We start from the raw sequence: 18,848 nt of genomic DNA, 5'->3' as shown, positions 1-18,848 counted from the left end.
TTTTAGTTTTTCACTGTTGAGAGTAATGTTTGCTGTGGGTTTCTTGTGTATGGCCTTTATTATGTTGAGGTAAAAAGTTCCTCTTGCAAATTTTCTGGAGAGGTTTTTTTTAATTATTATTATTATTATTATTATAAATGGGTGCTGAATTTTGTCAGAAGCTTTCTCTGCATCTATTGAGATGATCATATGGTTTTTATTTTTCAGTTTGTTAATATGGTGTATCACTTTGATTTACTTGCATATATTGAAGAATCCTTGCATCCCTTGGGTAAACCCCACTTGATAATGGTGTTTGTTCCTTTCAATGTGTTGTTGGATTCTGTCTGCCAGAACTTTGCTGAGGATTTTTGCATCTATGTTCATCAGTGATATTGGCCTGTAGTTTTCCTTTTCTGTGATATCGTTGTCTGGTTTTGATATCAGGATGGTGATGGCCTCATAGACTGAGTTTGGGAGTTTTCCTCCTTCTGCAATTTTTTAGAACAGTTTGAGCAGAGATAGGTGTTAGTTCTTCTCTAAGGCAACAACATTTCAAAGGAATGAACATTGCATGTAAGAGAGCTGTTCCACTTTTAGACTCTTGTTTATATTTACATGTACATTCTCAAAATTCTTTTCAAAATTGAGCGCCAAATGCTTTGTGTTCACAGAAATACCCATATGCCAAAATAAAATTTTTCCATTCCAAGATGAGGTGTTTTCCCTTTTTGATTTAATTTATTAGAAATGGAAGAAACTGGAGGTGTGTGAAAACCACAGTTTCCTGAGAATGCTCCAAGGCAAACACTGTGTCAACTTCAAATAAGGAAAATTGTGGTTTCCTGCATATCTCCCAATATTGTGATGACTGTTTCTTGCAGGTGTGGAAGAGAGATTAACAAATCTCTATTTGTTAATAGAGATTGTTTAGGCTTTTAAGCTTCAAAATATTTTTATTTAAATTTAAGATGTTTGACTATATTTTAATTCTTCTATAAACCTCCACAACATTTTCAGTCTCTCCTGTGAAGTTTATCACGTTCTGCTTTGGATTAGTTATTTGTGCATTTGTTTTAAACTTTTAAATTAGTGAAAGATTCTGAGCCTCAAGAGATGATATTTGTATCCTTATGTGTAAGATTTCACCTTCACATAATAAAGCATACTTACGTATCAGTCATTCAGTTGAGTCACATCTGACTCTTTGAGACCCCATGGACTGCAGCACCCCAGGCCTCCCTGTCCATCAGCAACACCCAGAGCTTGCTCAAACTCATGTCCATCAAGTTGGTGATGCCATCCAACCATCTCATCCTCTGTCATCCCCTTCTCCTCCTGCCTTCAGTCTTTCTCAGCATCAGGTGGCCTAAGTATTGGAGTTTCAGCTTCAACATCAGACCTTCCAATGAATATTCAGGACTGATTTCCTTTAGGATGGGCTGGTTGGTTCTCTTTACAGTCCATGGGACGCTCGAGTCTTCACCAACACCATAGTGCAAAAGCATCAATTCTTTGGTGCTTAGTTTTCTCTACAGTCCAACTCTCACATCCATGATGACTGGAAAAACCATAGCTTTGATTAGATGGACTTTTGTTGGCAAAGTAATGTCTCTGCTTTTTAATATGCTGTCTAGGTTGGTCATAGCTTTTCTTTCAAGGAGCAAGATTCTTTTAATTTCATGGCTGCGGTCACCATCTGCAGTGATTGGGGAGCCCAAGAAAATAAAGTCTGTCACAATTTTCATTGTTTCTCCATCTATTTGCTGTGAAGTGATGGGACCGGATGACCTGATCTTACTTTTTTGAATATTGAGTTTTAAGCCAGCTTTTTCACTCTCCTCTTTCACTTTCATCAAGAGGCTCTTTAGTTCCTCTTCACTTTCTGCCTTAAGTGTGGTGTCATCTGTATATCAGAGGTTATTCATATTTCTCCAAGCAATCTTGATTCCAGTTTGTGCTTTATCTGGCCTGGCATTTTGCATGATGTACTCTGCATATAAGTTAAATAAGCAGGGTGACAATTTACAGCCTTGTCGTACTCCTTTCCCAGTTTGGAACCAGTCTGTTATTCCATCTTCAGTTCTAACTGTTGCTTTTTAACCTGCATACAGATTTCTCAGGAGGCAGGGGTAAGGTAATCTGGTATTCCCATCTCTTGAAGAATTTTCCAGAGTTTGTTGTGGTCTATACAGTCAAAGGCTTTAGCATAGTCAACAAAGCAGATGTTTTTCTGGAATTCTCTTGCTTTTTCGATGATCCAGTGGATGTTGGCAATTTCATCTCTGGTTCCTCTGCCTTTTCTAAATTGAGCTTGAACATCTGGAATTCACGGTTCACATACAGTTGAAGCCTGGCTTGGAGAATTTTGAGCATTACTTTGTTCTAGTGTACGTGTTTTGTTAGCTGTATCTATTTATATATAGATATCTGTAAATATAAAGAGAAACTTAAGTGAGGAAGGAAAAGGGATGGGAAAGAAGTAAGGAAGTTAGATAAAGAATTGGAAATCCCTTATTTCAGGGACTGTTGTACTTACTCTTGTGAGTTCCTACACTTAACCTCAGTGCCTTAAGGAAAATGTAGACATCTCTTATTGCAGCACAGACCCCAAACACTGCCAAAGGTATGAACTTAGCCCACTTGATTAATAAGCCTCTCTTTGTTTTTACGTTTATATTTAATTTCTTTACAAAAAGATTTGAGGGTGTCTTGGAATTGGGTCACAAAATGACCCAATTTGAAATAGTTGAGAGAAAAGCTTGTTGAGAATACTAGATTGAATTTAGAAACCTGACTTTGAGTTCTCACTTGTTCCTAACTGGCTAAGTGGTCTTGAAATCAAGTCAATACTGTTAATTTAATTGTTGATAAAATCTGTGATCTCTATTCTGTTTACTTCTTTAATCTCTTGTTAAAATTTGAACTTAAAAAATTAAATAAATGCTTTCTAATTGCTTTCTTAAGAATAAAGTTAAAGAAAAGTTTAAAGTGTTAAATTTGACAATTTTTTACTTAGAGAATTTTATGAATTTATTTAAATGTTTGCTCTAATATATAAAATTTGATATTTTTAACTAAGACTTTATCCAAATCAAACATTTTAAGAACTGCTGGCATACATTGAGGATATTGGGTGTTCAATTTCAGACCACCTCAGTAAAGCAAATAACCACAATAAAAGAGTACACAAATTTTTGGTTTCCCAGTGCATGTAAAAGTCATGTTTGTACTACTGTAGACGATGAAGTGTATAATAGCATTATGTCTAAAAAATGTACATACCCTTATTTAAAAATACTTCATTGCCGAAAAGTACTAGCCATCATCTGAGTCTTCAGCAAGTTGTATTCTTTTTGCTGGTGGAGGGTCTTACCTTGAAATTTATGACTGCTGACTGATCAGGGTGGTGGTTGCTGAATTTTGGTACTTTAATAATGTTCTCCCTTCATTTTTTTTTTTCTGAAAGAGTTTGAAAGGATTGGCATTAGAGAAACCATTGATTAGAGAAACCATTAGAGAAACTCATTCGTCTCCTTATGTTTTTTTAAGCAGAATTGTATTCCTACCAATGGAGTACTGTTTCTCCTAGCTACTGTTAAGGACATGGACACTGCCTTATAGTACTGGACACTGCCTCAACAAGCCAGCTTCCTCTGTCCATGAAATTCTCCAGGCAAGAATACTGGAGTGGGTTGCCATGCCCTTCTCCAGGGAATCTTCCTGACCCAGGGAGCGAACCTGGCTCTCCCACATTGCATTCTTTACCATCTGAGCCACCAGCGCTTGTCATCACACACTAGCTGTTTGCTAGGAAGCACAAAGAATGAGAATTCATTATATATCTTTATTTTAAAGTAATTACTCATCAACAGTGTACTTTCAGAAGAATAATAAAAATTTTATTTGCTGATATCATTGTTTTCTTTAAAAACACAAATTGCATATAATCACAAAACCTAAAGCTGTGATATAGGTAATTCTACTTATTGTTATGTAATCATACCTGATTAGTAACTACTTAGTTTTATAGACCTGTGTAACTTGTCGACTCGAGCCTTAATGTTTTTGTTTGAATTCACCGTTTACATTTGGGTGCATAAGCAATATACTGTATAACTCCAATTGTGACAACTAGTGTGAATGCCAACCCTAGGATTATGGAATACAATGACTCTTTTTTACTCAATCTCACTTCTTAATAACCTGGTATTCTTCCCAAATAAGTCCACTGCAAAGGTTGCAGCGTAAAAATACAGTTAAACAATATGTAACAAATAAGAATAACTCTTCATTTATTAGAAGTCATATGTAATTATACAATTTTAAATCATATTCTAGGGCTCTTTTTTAATTTAAATAAAATTTACTGAAATTGGATCACTAAGTTAGATTACTCTGAGATATTTTCCAGAGAACAGAAGTAGCATTGCTAAGTAAATTCAAAGTAAAGTGATTTTTATCAAGGTGGTGTTACTTAGTGTCTACACTCGATATGCATGTACTACCACTGTTCTTTTAAACTTTTTCTGACTAACTGGAAAGATGCAGCTAGCTCTGGAAAGAAAAACGCCCAGGTCGTTAAAACTCTTTGCAAGTTGTCAAAACAGAGATTTGGAAACAGTAATAAATATAGCTTTGAACAATTATACATGAATACATTAGTCAAAATCTATTTTGGATTCCCAGAACTTCTTATCTAAAACATGTGAAATTAACTCACATGATAAAAATAGTTACTTTCTAGTTTTTCTGCTTTACAGATACAGTTGTTCATATATCATCAGGAATTTTCTTTTAAGTGAATTGAATTTTTAGTAGCTACCCAGGGAAAATGTAATTTGCACCCCACTCCAGTACTCCTGCCTGGAAAATCCCATGGACGGAGGAGCCTGGTAGGCTGCAGTCCATAGGGTCACTAAGAGTTGGACACGACTGAGCGACTTCACTTTCACTTTGCACTTTCATGCATTGGAGAAGGAAATGGCAACCCACTCCAATGTTCTTGGCTGGAGAATCCCAGGGACGGGGGAGCCTGGTGGCCTGCCATCTATGGGGTCAAACAGAGTCGGACACGACTGAAGCAGCTTAGCAGCAGCAGCAGCAGTCCTGAGGATTAAGAATAGTGCCTCTGCATTGAACACCAAATTGTTTCTACTAAGCCAGAATATCTTAGTATATCACAGTTCAGGAAGCACATTTACTGCATTTAGGGCTATAACCCATTGCCTCAATTTGGCAGCAAAACTGTCAGGGCAGTGTTTTTGTTTTAAATTCAAGTTTTAGACATCATGAGCTCACTTTAAAAAAAAATGTTTTTTCTGTTTTCATCAGTTTTTGGTTGATCCCCGCTGAAGATTCTTCTTGCATGTAATATAGAGCGACATTAACTCTTTCCATAAAGGACCATATTGTAAATATTTTAGGCTTTCTAGGCCTTACAGTCTTTGTCACAACTACTGAACAATACAACGGTGACATAGTGCAGCCATAGATGAATGAATTTGGTTTTATGTTCCAATAAAACTTTATTTTTAAAAGCAGATAGCAGGTGAGAAACTGGCACATGAGTTAGTTTGCCAGCCACTGATTTTGAAAATCAAATACTTCTACAAGATTTGTGTGTGTGTGTGTGTGTGTGTGAGAGAGAGAGAGAGAGAAATGACAGTTCTCTATTGGTCATCCCCCACCTTCAGTTACAGTTGATTCTTATGGAATATACCCCCACATCAATATGTTTATATTAATACATTTTAAGCACTAGCTATTGACTTCCTGCTGTGGTTTACAAGGATTTAGATCTCTTTCCTCCTTCAGCCTCTGTGTCATATATGTACCCTCTTTATCTCTTCTGTCTTCCTAATATGCTTGGGTCAGATTTAGATGAGGTGAACATTTAGTGATTATGTTACTTTGGCTATGAGTCATTTAGTGAATGTTTATTACTTTTGTTTTTCTGTATAATATTTCTACTTATAGTTTATAATTATTATGCTTATTTTGTTGATTGTGTACTCTATGTAAAACCAAATTCCTCATTGGTTTTTGAAATCTCTTCTCAAGATATTTAGTAACACTAGGTATTCTAAATATAAATCTAAATCCCCTGTCACCATCCTGGGCATTTCTTTGGCCTGAATTTCCTATTTCTCATATCCATGCCTTCCTCACTCTTTTTGTTTCCTTCCTCATTTTAGTGGAGCCAGTAGCTTCTTCCAGCTTGGCTTGTGGGAGGCTACCTCCAACCTTTACTTCAGTGTTATTCTCTTGCTGTCTACTGTGTCTCTGTATCCACGTGTCTTCCTTATAGGGACACCAGTCATAATAGATTTAAGCCCCATCCTAAACCAGTATGCTGTCCTCTTAATTATATCTGCAATGCCCTTGTTCCTATTTCCAACTAGGATCACGTTTGCAGTTTCTTGTTAGGTATCAAACTTGAGGATAATACCATTTGACCCAAGATAAAAACCGTAATTAGGCAGCAAGTGATCCTAGCACAGGATTTGCATCAGGTCTAAAGTTGTTTTCTGAGTGATTTTTACCTAGATAAATTCTCCATACAGAATAGATTTCAAGCTACTATCTTGCTTTCGCTTAGGTACTCATCTGTGTTTATGACTGGGAGGAAAAATAGCCTTATTGGGCTATTAACAATAGGGTAAATATAAAGATGTTTAAAGCTGATAGCTCTGCTCTCACACACTAGTGAAATTTTTACATGCTTCAGGGAGTGTTTATTGAATACCAACTATTATCAGTTATTGTTTTAGGCACTAGGTCTACAGGAATGTGGAAGACAGAGTCCCTGCCTCTTGTGATGTGAAGTAAATGGTGATGAAAAGTGTTGTGTTAATTCAGATAACATTTGAGCAGAGACCTGAATACAATGAAATGATCAGCCAAGTAGAGAAGAACTTGCAAAGGATAGCTTAAGCATCAGAAGGCAGTAAAGCTTTCAAAAGAACCCATAAGGAAGTAGCATGATCTGGTTACATTTAAACTTCACTGTAACTGCTATATGGAAAACAGTCTGTGGAAGAACAAAAGCCAGTGGAGAATGACTAGTTATGGGCTTATTGCTTTGGTCCAGGTGAGAGGTGTTGGTGATTTGGTCAAAGGAAGTAAGTAGAAATGGTGATTAGTGACTGGTTCTGGATAGATTTTGCAGATGAAATCACAGGATTTGCTGAAGGATTTATTGTGAGCTGTGAAAAAAGGAGAAACGTAATGGAAGAATCATGAGTTTTAACCCTTAACCAACAGAAAAATTAAACTTATATCTAATAAGATGGGAAAAGGTTTAAAGTTTCAGGAGAAAATCACAGAATTTTCTTTTAACATGTCAAGTAGGTAGTTGGATATATGAGTCTGGAGATCAAGTTAGAGCTTGAGGTAGAAATTTGGAAGTTTCAACCACAGATAATATTTATTTAAAGTAGTCTGAACTATGAATTTTCTCAATGAATAAATACTATGTATGTGTGTGTCTGTATGTTTGTGTATGTGTGTACACATACACACACACACACATATCATTATATGTATATAATCCCATTCGGTCATCATCAAACATCTACAAAGTGTTGGCTATAAGCCAGGCACTGGTGAAAAGTTCTGAGAATGAAATAGTGGTATTAGTCATTCAACATAAAAATATATAGTATTTGGTAACTTTAGGTCTCTAGTAAATGGAACTTCAGGCGTTATATTAGTCATGGATTATCACCCAGCTTAGTACTAATATGTTACTTGATTCGTTCATGTTATTTTAGTATTCTATACTAGATTTTTAAACTCTTTGACTGCAGGATCTGTATTACATTTTTTAAAATATCACACATGATGCGTACCACAATTCTGGAACAATATTAATTACTCAAAGAATATTTGTTAATTGATTACATAATTATAACTGTTAAGAACAGTAGTATTTTTTTCAGCATGTTATCTTTAGAATGCATTATATAGGTGAATTACCTAGTTAGAATATTAACAAATTTCTGTTCCCTAACTCTTAACTTTTAAAAATTATGAGTTGCATTTTATTCACTTCTTAGTAGTGTTAGTTTTTATTCCCATGTGTTTATTATTTCAATTTGCAGCCTGATTCGACTGCTGCTGAAAGAGCAATTGCTAGACTAGCAGTGCACCCTCTTCTGAAGAAAAAAATAGATGTGCTGAAAGGTATGAATTAAATGACTTAAGCCATTTTCAGTAAATAATTTGAATAAATGGCCATTCATTTATTTACTTTTATGATTTTTTTTTAACTTTTGAGGATCTTTTACATTATAAATGTCTTTTCAAATGCTTCCAAATGTAGGAAACAACCTGAAAATTTTTTTATATCTAAAAAATTGTGTTTTTTCTAAATTTTATAAATTCTTAAAATAGATAATACTCATGGTAATATTAAATACAACTGACTTTCTAAATATTTTGCTGTGCTTAGTCACTCAGTTGTGTCCAACTCTCCAACCCCATGGACTGTAGCCTGCCAGGTTCCTCTGTCCATGGAGATTCTCAAGGCAAGAATCCTGAAGTGGGTTGCTATGCCCTCCTCTAGAGGATCTTTCCAACCCAGGGATTGAACCCATGTCTCCCACATTGCAGGCAGATTTTTTTACCAACTGAGCCACCAAGCCCTTTCTAAATATTGATGTAATTCACATTATTACTTACCTTGCCATTCAGTCACATAATTTTTATTTATGTTTGTATATTATAAAATACAATGAAAGAACTAAATGCTTCTGACACAGATTAGAAGATAATTATTTTTATGCCTGAAAGCACAATTTATAGTACCCTGAAATTGTATTAATACATTATTGCTATAGAAATTAAAGTTGCAAAATTTTATTCATTTATATTCAGTGAAGTTTTTACTGTTTTTAACATCATATATGGAAGAATAAATTTAATTTTAGAGATTTAAAATGGATATCTCTGAGCATTTCATAAGTGTTGTGGTTTTCTAAAAGTTAATAGAGTTCTTTGTGAATTTGCACCTATTATATATATGTAATTTAAATTCCAATCATTCTGTTAAGTATTTCCAAATAATTTAAGAAATATGGTACTAAAACAGTGATGTTTTTTATTATTTGTTTCAGTGCTGAAACAAGTCATGTGCTGTTTCTCTTGCAGCTGCTGTCAAATCCTTTAAAGATGCAAGACAAAATGTTGTTGAAGTTAAGTCATCAAACAGTGCTTCAGAAGAAAATCATTCCAAGGACACTTTGTGTTCAAATGATGATGCCAGCAAGTTACAGCATGAAGGAACTATTATCCGTGAACAAAAAGAGAAGGAAGCCAAAATATTGGCAAAGAAACCGATAAATAATTCAAAAGAAAAAATAGCCAAGATGGATCATGGACCCAAAGCAATGGATGTCCCAAATTCTCTATCAAAGCCTTCCGGAAAAGATTCTCCAGCTTCCTCAGCATCCCAGAAGACACCTTCTGACCCCAAAATGAAAGCATTAAGTAAAACCAAAAAAATGAAAGAGTCCAGTAGCTCACTTGATGTTGACAGTGATGGAGAAGAATTATATGAAGAAGAGAAGGAATATTTTGATGATAGCACAGAAGAAAGGTTTTACAAACAGTCTTCCATGTCTGAGGATAGTGATAGTGGTGATGACTTCTTCATTGGGAAAGTCAAACGGGCACGAAAGAAGGAAAGTAGTTGTCGTTTTTCAGATAAGGAACAAAACCCCCCCAAAAACTTGTTGCTTGAAGAAGGTATACTTGAAACCCATCAAAATTTACAAAATGATAAAAACAAGCCACGTACAGAGGCAAGGAGGTTTGAATCAGTGTTTTTCCAGTCTTTATCTGGATCTAAGAGCCTTGAAAGGTAAGAATATTTTTTCATTCTGAAATAATTATTAATTCTTAATTTGTGAAAGGTATGAAATAGCTACACACCCTGACATTGACATGGCTATCTCTCATACATAATTCTAGTTTGTACAGAATTTGTCTTTAGACTTGGCCGTCTCCAACTTTATATTGGAGTAATATATTCAAATATACGTATGATAAAGCCAAATTCTTCCAGCCTCATCAGAAAATGAGATAGATAAATAATTTATCTAATTTAATATCTAGCTAATTTAAGTTTATTCCTTCACTTATTGAAGTTTTGAAACTTTTGAGTTAACTTTTGGTGAAAACTTTTGAAAATGTCTCATGTATTTCACTTTCTAAACAGAACTTTCTGAAAAGACTGGTGAATTTTTGTTTTGTTTTGTTTTTTCTCTTGTTGACCTAGAGCATTATTGTAAAACAATTGTTTTAAACATTTTCCTGTTTCAGTATATAAGGCTGCTTGCTTGCCCTAACACCAAGTATCTCCAGACTGCTTTCTATTTGGTGGTGCTTATACTAGGTGGTCATCCTTATCCCTTCTGTAATCACTGCTTTTTTCAGCTGTTTTGTTGTAAATCAATAGGTTTAATTTCATTTGTAATTCTAATGTTAGGCGGTATCTTTACATTTTAGAATAAAAATCATGGTTAGCTATCTTCTTCAGTAAACTTTTTCTATAATAAATAGGTTAGGCATAATTTTTAATAAAACAAAAAAAGTGATGTTGAAATTTTCCCAGAAAGTAAGAGTATGGAAAAGACACATAAACCATCTTTGAAGCCTTGAAAATTATTAAATTAGTCCTTGTAGCTCCCAACTCTGCCTTCGAAAGATTTATTTTTTTTCCTCACTTGAAAATTACACACCACTATCCCTTTCTTTTCCCCAATATTGTTAACTTACTTTTTGTTACATGTGATTCATTGTTCCAGTAAGAAAATTTTTGAAATTCTTTGTCTAGATAGTTCTCAAGCATCCAAGGTAACCAAGACAGGATATTTTATAGCCAAAAGTCACGATAAGGATGTTGAGAGAAAGATTCCTACATACTTCTGTAGTGATACTGTGCTCAGTCGCTCAGTCACGTCTGACTCTGTGACCCTCTCAGTCGCTCAGTCACGTCTGACTCTGTGACCCTATGGACTGTAGCCCATCGGCATCCCCTGTCCATGGGATTCTCCAGGCAAGAATACTAAACGGGGCTGCTAATCCCTACTCCAGAGGATCTTCCAACCCAAGGATCAAACGCATTTCTCTTGCATCTCCTGCATTGGCAGGTGGATTCTTCACCACCTTTACTAGTGCCATCTAGGAAGCCCATAGTGATATTGGGATCTAACAAACCTTTGATGTAGCTAAAACATGGGGTTTTCATAATTTTTTAATTGTTTCTAGTGGGGGAGGTAAAGGAGCATGATAGTTTTTAAAGTGAGTTTTATCAACATTCTTATTATGTTGTCTTCTTAAAGTCAGAAGATTTGTTTCAATATTAAATATCCTAATGGTGTTTTTCTTCTTTTAGAAATCACAGAGAACAGGTTCCAAGAAGCAAAACCATGGGTATGTACTAATAACTACCTGACTTCCACATACAGTTGAGCAGTTCCTTTCCAAAGAGGAAAGAAGAAAAACTCTGGTTGCTTACTTGTTATTTAGTCATGAAGTCGTGTCTGAGACTTTTGTGTCTGAGTCTTTTGTGACCCCGTGGACTGTAGCCTGCCAGGCTCCTCTGTCCATGGGATTTCCCAGGCAAGAATACTGGAGTGGGTTGCCGTTTCCTTCTCGAGGGGATCTTCCCGAGCCAGGGACTGAACCTGTGTCTCCTGATTCTTAACCACTGAGCCACCAGAGAAGCCTGGTTGCTTAGTAGTCTGAATAAATTCTGTGCCCACAGAAATGAAAATAGAGCATCTTGTAATTATCAGTATAGTTTTTTGTTTTTTTTTATTAGGTGGTTTTTTTAACTCTCTATGTTCTGCCAGTAGGAAAGATACAGACAGAACTTATCAGTAATATTGAGTCTGTTTGATTTCAGTTCAGTTCAGTCACTTAGTCAAGTCTGACTCTTTGCGGCCCCATGGACTGCAGCACCCCAGGCCTCCCTGTCCATCAGCAACTTCCCGGAGTTTACTCAAACTCATGTCCATTGAGTTGGTGATGCCATCCAATCATCTCATCCTCTGTCATCCCCTTCTCCCGCCTTCAATCTTTCCCAGCATCAGGGTCTTTTCTAATGAGTCAGTTCTTTGCATCAGGTAGCCAAAGTATTGGAGTTTCACCTTCAGCAACAGTCTTTCCAATAAATATTCAAGACTGATTTCTTTTAAGATGGACTGGATCTCCTTACAGTCCAAGGGACTCTCAAGAGTCTTTGCCAACACCACAGTTGAAAAGCGTCAATTCTTCAGCACTCAGCTTTCTTTATAGTCCAACTCTAACAACCATACATGATGACTGGAAGAACCATCGCTTTGAATATATGGACCTTTATTGGCAAAGTAATGTCTCTGCTTTTTAATACGCTGTCTAGGTTGGTCATAGCTTTTCTTCCAAGGAGCAAGTGAAGTAAAGTGAAGTCACTCAGTCATGTCTGACTCTTTGCGACCCCATGGACTGTAGCCCACCAGGCTTCTCCACCCATGGGATTATCCAGGCAAGAGTACTGGAGTGGGTTGCCATTTCCTTGGGGATCTTCCTGACCCAGGAATCGAACCCAGGTCTCCTGCATTGTAGGCAGACGCTTTTGCAAGCGTCTTTTAATTTCATGGCTGCAGTCACCATCTGCAGTGATTTTGGAACCCCCAAAATAAACTCTCTTGCTGTTTCCATTGTTTCCCCATCTATTTGCCATGAAGTGATGGGACCAGATGCCATGATCTTCGTTTTCTGAATGTTGAGCTTTAAGCCAACTTTTTCACTCTTCTGTTTCACTTTCATCAAGAGGCTTTTTAGTTCTTCTTCACTTTCTGCCATAAGGGTGGTGTCACCTGCATATCTGAGGTTATTGATACTTCTCCCCGCAATCTTGATTCCAGCTTGTGCTTCATCCAGCCTAGCATTTCACATGATGTACTCTGCCTATGAGTTGAAATACTAGGGTGACAATATACAGCCTTGACGTACTCCTTTCCTGATTTGTAACCAGTCTGGGGAAACAGTGGAAACACTGTCAGACTTTATTTTTGGGGGCTCCAAAATCACTGCAGATGGTGACTGCAGCCATGAAATTAAAAGATGCTTACTCCTTGGAAGGAAAGTTATAACCAACCTAGATAGCATATTCAAAAGCAGAGACATTACTTTGCCAACAAAGGTCCGTCTAGTCAAGGCTATGGTTTTTCCTGTGGTCATGTATGGATGTGAGAGTTGGACTGTGAAGAAGGCTGAGCGCCGAAGAATTGATGCTTTTGAACTGTGGTGTTGGTGAAGACTCTTGAGAGTCCCTTGGACTGCAAGGAGATCCAACCAGTCCATTCTGAAGGAGATCAGCCCTGGGATTTCTTTGGAGGGAATGATGCTGAAGCTGAAACTCCAGTACTTTAGCCACCTCATGCGAAGAGCTGACTCATTGGAAAAGACTCTGATGCTGGGAGGGATTGGGGGCAGGAGAAGGGGATGACAGAGGATGAGATTGCTGGATGGCATCACTGACTCGATGGACGTGGGTCTGGGTGAACTCCGGGAGTTGGTGATGGACAGAGAGGCCTGGAGTGCTGCGATTCATGGGGTCGCGAAGAGTCGGAAACCACTGAGCGACTGAACTGACTGACTGACTGTTGTTCCATGTCCATTTCTAACAGTTGCTTCTTGACCTGCATACAGATTTCTCAGGAGGCAGGCAAGCTGATCTGGTATTCCCATCTCTTGAAGAATTTTCCACAGTTTGTTGTGATCCACACAGTCAGGCTTTAGTGTAGTCAATAAAGCAGATGTTTTTCTGGAATTCATTGGTTTTGTCATGATCCGATGGATGTTGGCAGTTTGATCTCTGATTCCTCTGCCTTTTCTAAAACCAGCTTGAACATCTGGAAGTTCATGGTTCACGTATTGCTGAAGCCTGGCTTGGAGAATTTTGAGCGTTACTTTACTAGCATGTGAGATGAGTGCAATTGTGCGGTAGTTTGAGCATTCTTTGTCATTGCCTTTCTTTGGGATTGGAATGAAAACTGACCTTTTCCAGTCTTGTGACCATTGCTGAGTTTTCCAAACTTGCTGACATATTGAGTGCAGCACTTCCACAGCATCATCTTTTAGGATTTGAAATAGCTCAACTGGAATTCCATCACCTCCACTAGCTTTGTTCGTAGTGATGTTTCCTAAGGCCCACTTGATTTCGCATTCCAGGATATCTGGGTCTCGGTCAATGATCACACCATTGCGGTTATCTGGGTCATGAAGATTTTTTTTGTACAGTTCTTCTGTGTATTCTTGCCACCTCTTCTTTAGTATCTTGTGCTTCTGTTAGGTCCATACTGTTTCTGTCCTTTATTGTGCCCATCTTTGCATGAAATGTTCCCTTGGTATCTTTAATTTTCTTGATGAGATCTCTAGCCTTTTCCATTCTGTTGTTTTCCTCTATTTCTTTGCATGAATCACTGAGGATGGTTTTCTTATCTCTCCATGCTATTCTTTGGAGCTCTGGCTTCAAATGGGTATATCTTTCCTTTTCTCCTTTGCCTTCTGCTTCTCTTCTTTGCATTCATGAGAGAGCCATACCTTTACTCTTAGCTCTGCTACAGGGCTACATCTCTGTAGGTCATTACTGCTTAAAATCTTTCTCAGTCTTATCTCTCACAGTTTGGAGTCCAAAGGCTTTTCTAAACCTTAAATGCCCAATATCTGTACCCTCTTTTCCCTTTTGTATCTGCCTGTGAACTGGCCAGTTTTTTTTGAACTGTTCTCTTTTTCTTTTTAGTACTTTGCCAAAGAGCCATCAGTACACTAATCTTTTTATTCTTTCCAGACACTTAACCTTGTGCTGCAGTTCCATAAGCATGTAGCCTGCTTCCCAAGTTTTAACTAACAACAGTTTTACTTTTTCCTAACACATAGGATACTCACTAACAAATAGGATACTCACACATAGGATGCTCACTTGTGACACATAGGATACTCACTTGCAGCCTTAGATATCATTTCCTTACTACCTACTGCTGCTGCTGCTGCTAAGTCACTTCAGTCGTGTCTGACTCTGTGCGACCCCATAGACGGCAGCCCACCAGGCTCCCCCATCCCTGGGATTCTCCAGGCAAGAACACTGGAGTGGGTTGCCATTTCCTTCTCCAATGCATGAAAGTGAAAAGTGAAAGTGAAGTCGCTCGTCATGTCCGACTCTTAGCGACCCCATGGACTGCAGCCCACCAGGCTCCTCCATCCATGGGATTTTCCAGGCAAGAGTACTGGAGTGGGGTGCCATACTACCTACTACAGAACTGCAAAACCCATGCCACATTTTCATGTTATTTTAATGACTGTATAAAGTCATTGGGAAATACGTGGCCTTATATTCACAAATACGGAATAGCTGCAAATTAAAAAATTCCCACATCTTCCTAATGAGAAGGCATAAGTAGAACGTGTTTTTGTTTCTACTTAGCTTATAAATTTATGATATTTAATTTATCCATTTATTTTCACATCCAAGTATGCCTTACATAGTTATTAAAATACATACCAGTTTAGAAATACTATCTTATTCAAATTTTAAGTTACATGAAATGGTTTCATTTAACATTTTCATTCTTCACTCTTTATCACTATAGGCACTCTTGGAGTATTATAACAGATTTCTAGAGCACATGTGATTTGTACAAGATATGGGATGTTTTGAATCTGTGTGCAGTGATCTTTGGAAATTTATCCCAATTGTACACTTGTTTCAATAACATTATGACACTTTTTAAGATCTTTAAAAGGCTTCTTGACAATGATGGCTAACTAGCAGTGGAGAAATTATGCACCCCTAGGACTGATTAATAAATCGGTATTAAATTTTTTGCCTTGTCTTTCTGATCCTATAAATGTGCATTGATTCAGTCCATCCAGGCCCGTATGTCTCCCAGTACTTTGTTCAAAATAATGTAATAGAAGTTTCTCATAATGAAAGAGGTAAGAGCTAGATTACAAATTGCCACCCTCATATTTGGTGGATAACTTATATTATGGTCAAAAAGAACAGTGTCTTAAATTTGAGTAGATATAGCAGTTACCTTGCAGTCACAAATTTTTTGTTCAGTAACAGAAGGGAGTGGAATCAATTAATAGCCCTTTAAACAGCTCACTTATCCACACTGTTGAATTCAATATTTTAGTTAAAACGTGAGTTTTCTGGCTGCATTGCTCCACACACAGATATCATATGCCAATGAATCATATTCCTTTAAAAATACAAAATACTCCACTTTTAAAATTTTGTTTCCTTATGTGTTGTCTGGACTGTTTCCTTAATGTCAATGTAAAAAGATAGAACAGCATATACTAGGAGGCATGCAACAAACATTTATTGACAACAGAAAGCATGTGTCCCAAAATCACTGGCCATATGTGTATTTCAAGTTCAAAGTTCCCAGTAGGGCTTAGATTTTTTAACAGTATGAGGTATTCTACTTAAGTAAAACTAAATTTCTTCCTTAAATACTGGTTTGAGAAGATAAAATGTTTTTGTCTTCTATGCTATTTATGTATAGACTTAGTTTTCATTAATTTTGTTTTCTCCTACAGATTTTCAGCACATTGAACCTCAGAACAAGAATCAGTTTAATAAGAAAGCACAAAGAGGATTTGAAAATACAAAACAGAAATCACAGCTGCCTCTTCATCCTTCATGGGAAGCAAGCCGGCGGCGAAAAGAACAGCAATCCAAAATTGCTGTGTTTCAGGGGAAAAAAATTACTTTTGATGATTGATCAGTACTATATTTTTGTTAACTTCTCTGTCTAAATTTGATTTTCTTCTTATTTTTTAAACTAGCTCATTATTAAAATATATATTTAAGTAAGTCTCTGAATGGGTTATAGAAATGAGTTGATTTTGTCTTTATTTTTTTACGTGTGTTCATGTACGTTTAAGCTTCTGTTGATCAAGTACATACTTAATTTTAAATATGTCTAGACTGCTGTCCCTCTATAAAAGAATTTTGAGATGATAGCTATCTCACATTTTCTCATTTGGTTTTATCACGAAGTGTATTTCACTAGGTCAGCTCTGTGTTTCGTTACTTTGAAAATAAATGTTGAGTGATATTTGAAATAATAATGCAAAAATATGAGGAAAGTGTAGCTATTTAAAACAGACTATTTTTACTGGAAGATACTCTTGTTAGCAAAACTAAGATGATAACTTTTATTATGGGTATACAGATAATAAGTTATATAAGTAAATATTAGTTTTTATTATAGTTTTAATTATTTGTAATTTTTTAGTTTTTGACTGTTTAAAATAGTTTCCAAGGAAATTTTTGGATTTCTGAATTATGTTTAGTTATTTGGGCAGCATTCATGTTCAAATGTTGGCAACCAACCAAAAATTGGTTTTACTGCATATAAAATTTGTGTAAAATCATAAATATATAACATACTAGACATGTGTTCTTTATAGAAACAGTTTTTGAGGAATCATAGGTTTGGAATTTACAAGAGCAAATTCTGAAGGAGATATAATTACAGAAGCATTTTCACTGATAGCTAAGCAGAGGTTATAACTCACTGAAGATGGGACTGCTTTATATTTCATAGTACTGTTATTTAAAGGGAAAACAGAATTTTAAAAATCCCTTCAAATGTTTCACTTCTTGCTACTGGGAGAAATTCAAGTTCTTGGTTAACTAAGTAATGCTAACTAAATTCTATGTTTTTATGCATTGATCCTATTAATGATGAAATAAAGCTTTCTGGTGGTAGGAATTCAGGAACTCTGGAAAGTCATTTTTATCTTTTTCAAATGCTTAAAGAGTTTAGATAACTAAAGCAGTAGAATTCAAGAGGTTATACGGAAATAAAATTATTTTTGCTGTGTTAAATGCAAAATTTGTTTTTTCTTTTAAGTTTGTTTACAGTTACATACAAAATTATGTCACATTGAAATTAATTTGAATTGAAAGTTTAATTATGAAAAACGACTCTAAGAAAGTTGAAAAATAATGTTTCTGTCCCTACCCAGATTTAGCTAAACCATGAGGTTGAGCGCACTATTCATCGACCCAACACTTCTAACCCTAACTTCAAGGAGTTAGGGTTTGACTACAAAGTTAGAAGAAAGAAGCCACACAAGACTGCTCACTTCTGACACCAACTGCAGGTTTGGAAATTGCAGGGGAGGGCTCCCCAAATACTGTCAGATTCAAACATGTGCTTGCAGAACTCACTAAAACCTATTATATTCCTAGTTACAGTTCATTATACAGTTCAGTGACTGAACAACAACAGATAGTTCATTACAAGTAAAGAGTACAGATTATAACCAGCCAAGGGAAGAGATGCATAGGGCAAAGTCCATGAGGGTTCTAAAAGCAATGTTTCTGTTGTCCTCAAGTTGCATTACCATGGTTGCATCAATATGTACAGTGTTGCCAATCTGAAAAGCTCACTGGAGTTTTAGTGTCCAGAGTTTTTATTGTATCTTTCATATATAGACATGCTCAGTTGATTGCCCATGTGATGGTTTCAGATAGATTGATAATATCATATGACCCGAAGGCTCATCCTAAATGAGGTCTTTTGTAGTGCAGCCAACCCCTGCTCTAAACAAGGACACTCCTATCAGGTATGACATAGAGTGCCTCAAGAAGCTGAAGGCAAAGGCCATTTCTCTCTTTGGGCAAGGCCAGGTTCTTTACTGCACAGCATCCGTCACCCGAATTCCCCCAATATTAACATTTTTCTGTATCTACTTTATCTTTGGCTCTCATACTCCCTTCTCTCCTCCTTTTTTCCTCCCTTTTCCCCTTTCTCTCCTTCCTTTTTTATAATCTTTATCCCTTCATCTCTCTTTTC

At 36.5% G+C, this 18,848-nt stretch overlaps 1 protein-coding gene across 2 annotated transcripts in view; it reads left to right on the top strand.

The window, feature by feature from the left end:
* The window catches only part of SRFBP1 (serum response factor binding protein 1), a 61,477-nt gene extending 43,602 nt beyond the window's left edge, over positions 1 to 17,875 (top strand). Inside the window, exons 3-6 of one of the 2 annotated variants that reach the window (XM_059888400.1) lie at positions 8,085 to 8,166; positions 9,133 to 9,844; positions 11,381 to 11,418; positions 16,579 to 17,875. In XM_059888400.1, coding sequence (XP_059744383.1) covers positions 8,085 to 8,166; positions 9,133 to 9,844; positions 11,381 to 11,418; positions 16,579 to 16,763 — 1,017 coding nt within the window. In that variant the 3' untranslated portion in view covers positions 16,764 to 17,875. 2 annotated transcript variants of the gene reach the window in all.
* Positions 17,876 to 18,848: the final 973 nt, after the last annotated feature.

Source organism: Bos taurus, chromosome 7 (assembly GCF_002263795.3).
Source record: "Bos taurus isolate L1 Dominette 01449 registration number 42190680 breed Hereford chromosome 7, ARS-UCD2.0, whole genome shotgun sequence".
In the NCBI taxonomy this organism is placed as follows: domain Eukaryota; kingdom Metazoa; phylum Chordata; class Mammalia; order Artiodactyla; family Bovidae; genus Bos; species Bos taurus.
The sequence above is the reverse complement of the archived record's forward strand: the minus strand, read 5'-3'. Positions and strand labels throughout refer to the sequence as shown.